The sequence below is a fragment of the Ostrea edulis genome, chromosome 2 (assembly GCF_947568905.1).
Source record: "Ostrea edulis chromosome 2, xbOstEdul1.1, whole genome shotgun sequence".
NCBI lineage: Eukaryota > Metazoa > Mollusca > Bivalvia > Ostreida > Ostreidae > Ostrea > Ostrea edulis.
The window spans coordinates 53,635,009-53,645,588 of NC_079165.1; the positions used below are offsets into that span (position 1 = coordinate 53,635,009).

The 10,580-nt window shown below is 35.5% G+C and overlaps 1 protein-coding gene across 4 annotated transcripts in view; it reads left to right on the forward strand.

Moving 5' to 3' along the window:
* LOC125679300 (syntaxin-binding protein 4-like) overlaps positions 1-10,580 on the forward strand; it is a 135,736-nt gene that overhangs the window by 70,071 nt on the left and 55,085 nt on the right. For all 4 annotated transcript variants that reach the window (XM_048918414.2, XM_048918415.2, XM_048918416.2 and 1 more), the window contains exon 12: positions 10,143-10,270. In XM_048918414.2, coding sequence (XP_048774371.1) covers positions 10,143-10,270 — 128 coding nt within the window. The remainder of the gene's footprint in view (positions 1-10,142; positions 10,271-10,580) is intronic.

A 10,580-nucleotide genomic window follows, 5' to 3' on the forward strand; every position in this document is an offset into this window, starting at 1 on the left:
TAGGTACTATCATCCATAGGCCCTATCTTTATATGATATACACAATCTTGAGTTAATAAATATAACTTTCAACATCAAAATCACTGTCCACATTTCCATGTCTTTTCACTATATAAATAATATATGGAAGCCCACTAATGTACATAATCAAGAAAAAGAAAGCACATGGGTTACTTTTGAGTATACATGCAAAAATGTTGGGACCCTGATAAATAATGACTTGACTATTGAGAATCGGACATTTTAAAAACAATAAACTAATTCATGAATTATTTAGTTTAATGAATTATATTCTACAATTGTAAAATAGTAAATATATTGTCATATGTAAAATTGAAGAACTTTTCAATTTTCAGAATTGAACTCTCAAAGTTGAAACATTTAAAAAAAAACACCTTTAAATGTAAAATCTGTTTCAAGCTCCTATCAACATCAAGAATAAAGATACATCATACATTATGAATAGAATGTAGAGGATAATGACATAAAATCTTTCACGGAGCAGTTTTCAAAAGTCCCAAGAATAATGAATACATAGATTGTTTATCAGCTTTAATTGGTGCCTTACATGGCTTCTATCACTGGTGATATAATGATTTACAAATATTAGTCACTAGAAGTAAAACTTGAGCATTGACGAAGTTGCGCCAAGTTAAGCAAACTAGACGTTCACTCATTCCGTGTTCACTATTGGCACTTTTCCACACAAATGTCTGTTCTGTAATAAAGAAACTCAAGAACAAGGAATAAATACGAACTGATAAAGTGTGTGACAAAAACCGTAAAAGAAGCCATTAAAAAACCCAGCAAAGGATAAAAGTGACCATGACACAATAAGTTGGTTGGTTTGTATATTATTTAACGTTCTGCTTGAGAATTTTTCACTCATATGGAGACATCACCATTGCCGGTGAAGGGCTGCAAAATTTAGGCCTATGCTCGGCGCTTACGGCCTTTGAGCAGGGAGGGATCTTTATCGTGCAACACCTGCTGTGAAACGGGACCTCGATTTTTGCGGTCTCATCCGAAGGACCGCCCCATTTAGTCGCCTATTACGACAAGCAAGAGGTACTGAGGACCAATTCTAATCTGGATCCCCACGGGACAACTGTAAGTAAAGTTCAGTATATTGATTTGGTTGCTAAAGGGGCAATGTTTTATCCAACCTCTAGAAAAACATACACTAGGTCCGATGACTAAAGTCAAAAACTAAAAATGATATTGTTCTTGAGCATCAAGGAAAGGCATTTGACTTTATCTGAATATATGGAGATAAGTATCGTGTATAATTACGTGGTTGAGAGTGTGACAATGCTCAGAGAGAGATGCTTGTCATTTATTCCGACTCATATAACAGTGATTACAAAAATTCAATTTTACTTGACAAAATCTATTCCGGAAAATCTTATTAATCTTTTAGCAAAATTTAGATTGTCTGCTCACCAGCTTAGAATTGAACAAGGTAGATATAATGGCACAGCAAGACAAGATCAATTGTGTGGATTTTGTAATTTGAACAAAGTTGAGGACGAATATCATTTTATTTTAATATGTCCTTTGTACAAAAACCTCAGATCTGCATATATAAAAAAGTATTATTGGTCGCATGCTTCTATGTTTAAACTGGTACAATTGATGTCAATTCATAATAGAAAACAAATCTGTAATCTGGGTAAATATTTAAAAAGTGCTTTACTCTTACGATCTAGCCAAACTATCGTCTTATGTATATGCTGGTTTTTGTTGGTTTCTTTTTTATGCAAACTTGACTTATAACTCTCTTCATGTATGTCCATCCTCTAATATTCACTCCACTTTTCATACTGTGTACATCTTTTTAGCTCACCTGAGCTGAAAGCTCAAGTGAGCTTTTCTGATCACCCGTATTCCGGCGTCCGTCCGTCCATCTGTCCGTCCGTCTGTAAACTTTTCACATTTTCAACTTCTTCTCAACAACCACTGGGCCAATTTTAACCAAAGTTGGCACAAAACATCCTTAGGTAAAGGGAATTCTAAATTGTTAAAATAAAGGGCCAGGCCACCTTCCAAGGGGAGATAATTAAGAAAAGGTAAAAATAGGGTAGGGTCATTAAAAAAATCTTCTTCTCAAGAACCACTGGGCCAGAAAAGATGAAATTTATATGAAAGCTTCCTTATATAATGCAAATTCTAAATTGTTAAAATCATGGCCCCCGGGGGTCGGATGGGGCCACAATAGGGGATCAAAGTTTTACATACAAATATATAGGAAAAATCTTTAAAAATCTTCTTCTCAAGAACCACTGAGCCAGAAAAGCTGAGATTTATATGAAAGCTTCCTTATATAATGCAGATTCTAAATTGTTAAAATCACGGCCCCCGGGGGTCGGATGAGGCCACAAGAGGGGATCAAAGTTTTACATACAAATATATAGGAAAAATCTTTAAAAATCTTCTTCCCAAGAACCACTGAGCCAGAAAAGCTGAGGTTTATATGAAAGCTTCCTGATATAGTACAGATTCAGGTTTGTTAAAATCATGGCCCCCGGGGGTCGGATGGGGCCACAATAGGGGATCAAAGTTTTACATACAAATATATAGGGAAAATCTTTAAAAATCTTCTTCTCAAGAACCACTGAGCCAGAAAAGCTGAGATTTATATGAAAGCTTCCTTATATAATGCAGATTCTAAATTGTTAAAATCATGGCCCCCAGGGGAAGGTTTGGGCCATAATAGGGACTACGGTTTTACATACAAATAGATATGGAAAATCTTCTGATATGGACTCAGGTGAGCGATGTGGCCCATGGGCCTCTTGTTTTTTTATACTTTGTAATTGAATATGTATTATGCTGATGAGCCGTAAGGCTTAAAGCCAATAAACAATACAATACAATACAAAACTTGAAACCTGAAATCAAAAAAAGAAAGAAAGAAAATTTGGTAGCAAAATTGTATTTTGGAAAACTCCAAATGATGAACTTATATATTCTGCATGTGTTGCTACTGAACAAGCAATTGAGTCTGCATTTGCGTTAGCCCTTTCAAGTTCAAGAATCTGCTATGATAATCAAAAGGTAGATTTTCGATGGCCAAAAATTGCCATGCAGTAACCTACCATGGCCACCTCTCTATCATCTCTGAATACATGTGTATAGAATATCTCATTGCATTTCTCTCTCAAATCGTATCGAGACAACCCATCTTTTTTTTCAAGGGCAAAAAGGCTTGTCAAATCATACTCTCAGGACATATGTGCCATGGCTATGAATGTCAAATGGAGATTACCTAAGCACCTCGGGTTTGAAATGACTATGCACCATCTGACAAGAAGTACTAACATGTTAGGTCACTGTAGAAGTTACTCGCAGATGCTAGACCTTGAAACTGCTATTTGCAATGCGATTACAAATTCTGGATTACAATAATACTGCATGCAAGAATATCTCTTACAAATAACTCAGTAATTCATATACACCTTGCCTTAATGTCAAACACCTTGATGTATGAAGAAGTTCTTTAAAGCAAAATACATGTTTGCAAATGTTCATATTGTGTTTGTAAGATTCTCAAAGTTTTTCCAATTTTTAGCTCTTCTGAGCCGAAGGCTCAAAGAGCTAATCATATGGCCATATGTCTGGTGTGCGGTGTGCGTCAACTTTTTGAGAAAAGGGCTATATCTCAAGAACCCCTTGGCCAATTTTTGTCAAATTTGTCACAGGGTACCCTTGGCCCAAGGGCTTTCATTTGTACTAAAACTAGGGTTGTGACCCTTTAACAAGGGGAGATGATTAGGAAAATGCAAACAAAAGTAGTGGTTGCTAAGAAATCTTCTCCAGAACCACTGGGCAAATTATCACCAAACTTATGCATAAGGATGAGGATAGGTTGTAGATAAAAACTTGTTCAAGGCATCATCCTGGGGCAAAGAGTGTGGTCTCAAGGTCACTTCAAAGTTGACCTTAAATTTTGTTTTGTTAAAACTTTGGTATTTTGCTTAGTATAAGGTCTAGGATCATCAAATTTTGTCAGTTTATGCATCTTAGGACCTAATATCATGTTGTCTCAAAAGTAGGTCATGGTGACCTACTTTTTGAATTTCGCAGGTAATTATTATTAAATGGATTTTGATGCATATCTTGGACACTTTTGAGCCTATGATCATCAAAAGTTGTCAGTTGATGGATCATGGGACCTTGAACTGCGTCATGTGAAAAGTATGTCACCATGACCTACTTTCTGAATTTTATGGCTAATCATTTATGAATATATTTTAGGTTGTTATTTCAGATACCGAGAAGTTTAGAATCATCAAACCTTGTCAGTTGATGCGTCTAGAAGCCTTGAAACATATTTATAAAAAAAGTAGGTCACAGTGACCTACTTTTTGAATTTTGCAGACATTCAAATTTCACATTTTCAATTTTAGATGCATATTTTGGACACTATGAAAGCTAGGATCATCAAACTTTGTCAGTTGATGCATCTTGAGTCTTCATAGTTTGTTGACCAAAAAGTAGGTCACCGTGACCTACTTTTGGAATTTGACGGCTATATTTGAATATTTCAGATACTATTTGACTTACAATCATCAAACTTTGTCAGTTGATGCATGTTGAGTCTTCAGAGTGTGTTGACTAAAAAGTAGGTCACTGTGACCTATTTTTGGATTTTGACGGCTATATTTGAATATTTTCAGATACTATTTGACTTACAATCATCAAACTTTGTCAGTTGATAGGTCTTGAGTCTTCAGAGTGTGTCGACCAAAAAGTAGGTCACTGTGGCCTTCTTTTGGAATTTGACTGCTATATTTGAATACTATTTGACTTGTCAGTTGATGCATCTTGAGTCTTCAGTGTGTCGACCAAAAGTAGATCACCATGACCTACTTTTGGACAGATGCATTTAAATTTTCAGGTACTATTTGACATAACATCATCAAACTTTGTTAATTGATGAATCTCGGTTAGTGAGAATTTTTGCCTGTTCTACAATGTATCAGAAGAGCGATTCTAGGCCCATGGGCCTCTTGTTAACAATACTTTAATGACAAATTTCATGTTTTTGGCCCAAAATTTGTAAAGGTCTCCAGTATTAATGTCAAACAATCTGATTCACAATTAAAGGATAACATACTTCAAAATGTAATTGTTTTCAAAGGTCTATATTATCTATATATTATCTGAAGAACTTTTCCATTTTTCTGCGATTTTTGAAAAAGGAAAATCATGTTTTAGCCTCAGAAGTCGTAAATGTCCCCAAATATTTATGTCAAACATCTTGTCAATCAAAGGGTTACACAAGTTCAAATAATACTTGTTTGCAAATGTCAAGGACATCTATAACGGATCTGAAGAGGTTTTTTTTCCAGTTTTCAGCTATTATTTTTACAAATTTGAGATTTTTGCCCCACAAATCGAAAAGGTCCTCATGCAAACAATCTGATTTATAGTTTTAAAGTGTTACCTCCTTTCAGAAAATAATTGTTTTCAAAGGTTCATGTCATCTATATAGGATCTGGAGAAGTTTTCCATTTTTCGGCGATTTTTAAAGAAAAAATCATGTTTTATCCCCAAACCTTGTAAATGACCTCACATATTTATGTCAAACAACTTTATATACAATCAAGGGGTTACATACGTTCACAAAATACTTGTTTGCAAATGTCAATGGAATCTATAATATCGGATCTGAAGAGTTTTTTAAATTCAGGTGACCTATTGCAATTGGTTTGTCGTCCATCGTCGTGCGTTAACAATTGAAATTTTTTAACTTCTTCTTGATAACTACCAGTCCAATTCTTTTCAAATTTGGTATGAAACATCATTGGTACAAGGGGGACATAGATTGTAAATTTCAGGACTCCAGCAGCCGTGGGACCTTAGGGGCGGGGCAAAAACTGCCCAAAATTGACCAATTTTCAAAAATCTTCTTCTCAAGAGCCACACACGTGGAAGAAAAACTAAATGCATACTGATGTAGAGCAGGAAGGCCTCTACCAAAATTGTAAATTTCATGATCCCCGAGTTAGGGGTTCTGACCCCAGGCCGGGGCCAAACTTGGTATATAGTGTTTATGTTTAAAACACTTTAATAACATCTTCTTTAGTGCTATTGATACTAAATTGAAACTAAATAGATATTTAGAAAGAACAGGTAGTCTTTTACCAAAATTGTAAATTTGATGATCCCAGGGGTGGGATTTTGGTATCAGGGTGTGGCCAAAATGGTCAGTTATTAAATGTGTGAACAACAGACATTTTTAACTTCTTCTTGATAACTATCATTCCAATTCTTTTCAAATTTGGTATGAAACATATTTGAAACAAGGGGAACATAAATTGTAAATTTCAATTCTCCTACACCCCTGGGGCCTTAGGGGAGGGGCAAAAACTACCCAAAATAGACCAATTTTCAAAAATCTTCTTCTCTAGAACTGCACACGTGTAAGAAAAACTTAATGCATAGTGATGTAGAGCAGGAATGCCTCGACCAAACTTGTAAATTTCATGATCCCCAGGTTAGGGGTTCTGACCCCAAGGCGGGACCAAACTTGTTATGTAGTGTTTATGTATAAACTAAAGACTTAAATAACATCTTCTTTAGTGCTATTGATATTTAAAAATTGAAAGTAAATAGATATTTAGAAAGAACAGGTAGTTCTTTAGTGCTATTTATACTAAATTGAAGCTAAATGGATAGAGCAGGTAGTCCTTTACCAAAATTGTAAATTTGATGATCCCCAGAGTAAGGGTTCTGACCCCAGGGTAGAGCCAAACTTAGTATATAGTATTTATGTGTAAGTTTGCTGATAGTGTATGAAATCTAAATGCATACTTAAGAATAGCAGAAAAGGATGTTAAAAAAAATGATGAATTTCATAACCCAGGGTTACAGACATGATTTTTTTCCGATTCAAATCGGAAATCCGACCTTTCCTTTGTGGTAATCCGACTTTCAAAAAGAAACTCCGACTTTTTTGCAAAATCGGCAAATCCGGATTTTCCGATCACTTCCGACTTCGGTTTCAATGCTAGTCACTGATAATGTATGCAAACCTCGCTTTGATTGGAGGAATCAGTATTGACTCATGAAAGACGAAATACGATTGGTTGATGTACGTGTTACACCATTTATTTCTGGTGCAGAATGGTTAACTTCTAAACATGAGTTCACGTGTTATTGAGAGAGAGACTTGCAAGAATTTAGAGGTTGACAAAGGAGTTAAAAACGGATGGCGTTGGGAATGGTTGGAGAAAAGTGTAGATGGTCATCTTGTTGGCGAATTTGTAAGAAAAATTGACGAAAATGTAGGATTTTGCACCACTTTTTCAAGAGCTTCTGGGGGCCTTGAGCGACCCCCGGCCGTAGGGCCGCCGAGCTCTGCTCGGCGGGTGGGTTGCTTTGCAACCCATTTCCTACTTTTTGTTTATACCACAAAGTCATGTCTGGGGTTATGACTTTAGGATGAGTCCAAATTAGTCAGATCTTTTGATGTTTTAATGTTAATACACCTATTATTTAAAGCCTTTCATCAGTGTATGCACTTTTGAAGGCAGTGAAGTTTTAAGAACACATCTTGTTTTATACTGTTGCTGAACTTAGAATTTAGCTTAGATATTCAGAACAGGAATTTTTTTTCTAGATTTCATAGCCCATGGAAGTAGTGATACTTTTTCACTAGTACTTAGGTGACCGATAAAGCCTGTGGACCTCTTGTCCAGTTTTCGCTTTTGAATGACCCTCATATTCCTTAGGAATGTTCGTTGTATGGAGATCAAGAAAATTAATGCATCTTTTCATAATTATTATTATTATACTTTCATGTAAAATACTCAAATCTGATTGGACGAAAAACATTTGAAAAAACATTGTTACCCTCTGAGAACAGAAAGCATGCGCTCCAGGGTGATAGCATATAGCTACGGGTTACAGTACTTGACAACGGGTGATATTACAGTCCCTGAAACGTTCTACTTTACCATTTTTCCGTTCACTCACCGTTCGCTCTCTGAGCGTTCACCATTAGCTCTCCGTGCGTTCACCATGCGCTCTCTATTTACAGTTTTGCGTTCACCGTTCACAAAGCGTTCATCGTGCGTTCACTGTTCACGGTCATTCTGAACACCAAAGTAAAAGGATCAATTTTCATAGCAAGGCAAAAATGAAAAAAGAAATGTGTGCATAAGAGTGAAAGTAAACTTTCTTATTATATCAGAAATTTGATTTATAAAGTACAAATATCAGGATTATCAACTGCGAAAATTCAAGAAAAACTGCAGATCACTCATAATATCAAAGAATAGAATAAATTATTGTTATTATCATTACAAAACACAAGTATTGTTTGGTTAAAAAGTGGGAGAAGTTATGAATGAGAGAAAAATGCAAGAGCCTTCAGTTATGAATTTAACCCCTATACATGTATCGAAGAACGAGCAACGAGTGCTGGTACTTGTACCAAAATGAGGCAGTTTCAGTTAATAAATACCTCGCCCCCACCCAAATTATCATTTTAACATTTTCAAATTTGGGCAAAGGTACAATTTATTATCTATTTTATTTTGTCTCACTTGACAAGAATTCTATATTATTTTTTATTATTATTTTTCTTAAGCCTCCCTCCCTTCTCTTCCTTAAAAAATATGGTACACTTTACACTTCAATGCACATTCGTGCCCAAATGTCAAATTCATTTGACAAGTATTTCTGATTATTTTATGCCTATATTTACAAGAAACATTGTCAATAAATGTATTTACTCCTTTTCCCAAATTTGAAACTTTTGAATCGTTTGTCTCTAATATAAAGATGAAATATTTCTCGTACATTTTTGCCCCACATATGATATACGTATAGTTCAGTAAAATAAACAGTTTTATCCGCATCAAAAATATACAAATATTACACAATCTAAATGTAAATTCATGGTCACACTATTTATTTTGTACGTACGTACATTAATTCTGGGATTATTTCCTCAGGTGCATTGATGTGAAATTTACGATCATTTTCATTAGAAATATACATCCATTACTTGCACAAAAATGAACAAACAGATATATTCATATATATATATTCTCTAGCTGATTATAAAGTAAATACAATTTAAGGGAAAAATCCGAAATATACCGAATGAATAGACCATTTTGTGTTCACCGTGCGCTCACTTTTCGTTCACCAAATTGCGTTCACCATTTGCTCTGCGTGCGCTCACCGTTCGCTCTGCATGCGTTCACTGTTCGCTCACCGTGCGTTCACTGTTGAAGTGGGAAAATAGAACGTTTCAGGGACTGTATAAAATATTATCACATGCGTCAAATTTTTATGCACGTATGGTTCGTTGTAGATTGTTAGACGACGTCGTTTGAGCGTTTGTAATGAACGTGAATACCCGCATGCATCGATATAAGAGATATTGTATGACAGTGATTGATCAAATGTCAACAGACCTAAGTCTTTCTGCTGTGCCGTTTATATAACATTCAGTATAATAAAACAAATATTGCATGTAGTTGAGGGCAACATTAAAAATTTTCACCCCTCAAGAAACCATTGTTAACCTCGGCTACACCTCAGTTGACAATGGTTTTCTCGGGAAGAAAAGTTTCAATGATAACATTTGATACACTATTCACTCATCATGCTTGATATCTGTTTTAAAAAGTTGAATAGAATTTAGAATAGTCATGCAGTTGGACTAGTCTGATGACTATAACACCTTGACTTCACTGGTAAACAAAAGAAGTCATTGAGGCTATATAATTTCATTTTCATACCTCAGGTAGGTAATATTCACACATGACCAGTTGCTCATTTTCATACCTGGCTGGTCTTGATCACCTTTCTGGCCATTATTTTCTTGTCTCAAAAAAGTGGCCATTATTATGAGGGGAATTTACACATGTTTGTTACCTGGTAATTTTTGAAAAGTGTCCGATTTTCAGTGATGGCCGGTTTTGTGAGAATTTATTTGTAAGAAAATGCTTTAAGATTTCAGCCGAGACTTTAAAAAATTGGCTGACATTTAGGGAGGACTGGTTTTCTGAGGGGCTGGTTTGGAGAAATTTCACTGTGTGTGTGTGTGTGTGTGTGTGTAGATTGGCACATGATACTCAGGACTGTTGAGGCATGAGCCACTTGTTCTTTTCTGCATTCAGATTTTGTAGCTGTTGTCAGGGATGTGTTTAAAGAAGAGTTGCAGAAGAAGAAAATTGATCCTCGTGCCATGTTGTTTGCAGCTAATGATATTAAAGATTTTGTGGAGCCACCACCATTCAGACACATAGTAAATATGTTTTCTTGTTTTTATATGCCCATCATAGACAGGTCATATTATGGTGTGACCAGTGCTTCTATCTTTATATGTATCTGATGTATCTGTTTGTCCATCTGTGAGCACCTTGTGGTTCAGATAAAAAAAAATCACCATAGTGTCGGTGCTAAGTAAATTTTGAAAAGATTATACTAATTATTAGTGAAGTCTTTTTATGCCCCCGAGATCGAAGATCGGGGGGCATGTTGTTTTTATCCTGTCTGTCATTCTGTGTGAAACTTTAACCTTGCTAATAACATTTGAACAGTAAGTGATAGAGCTT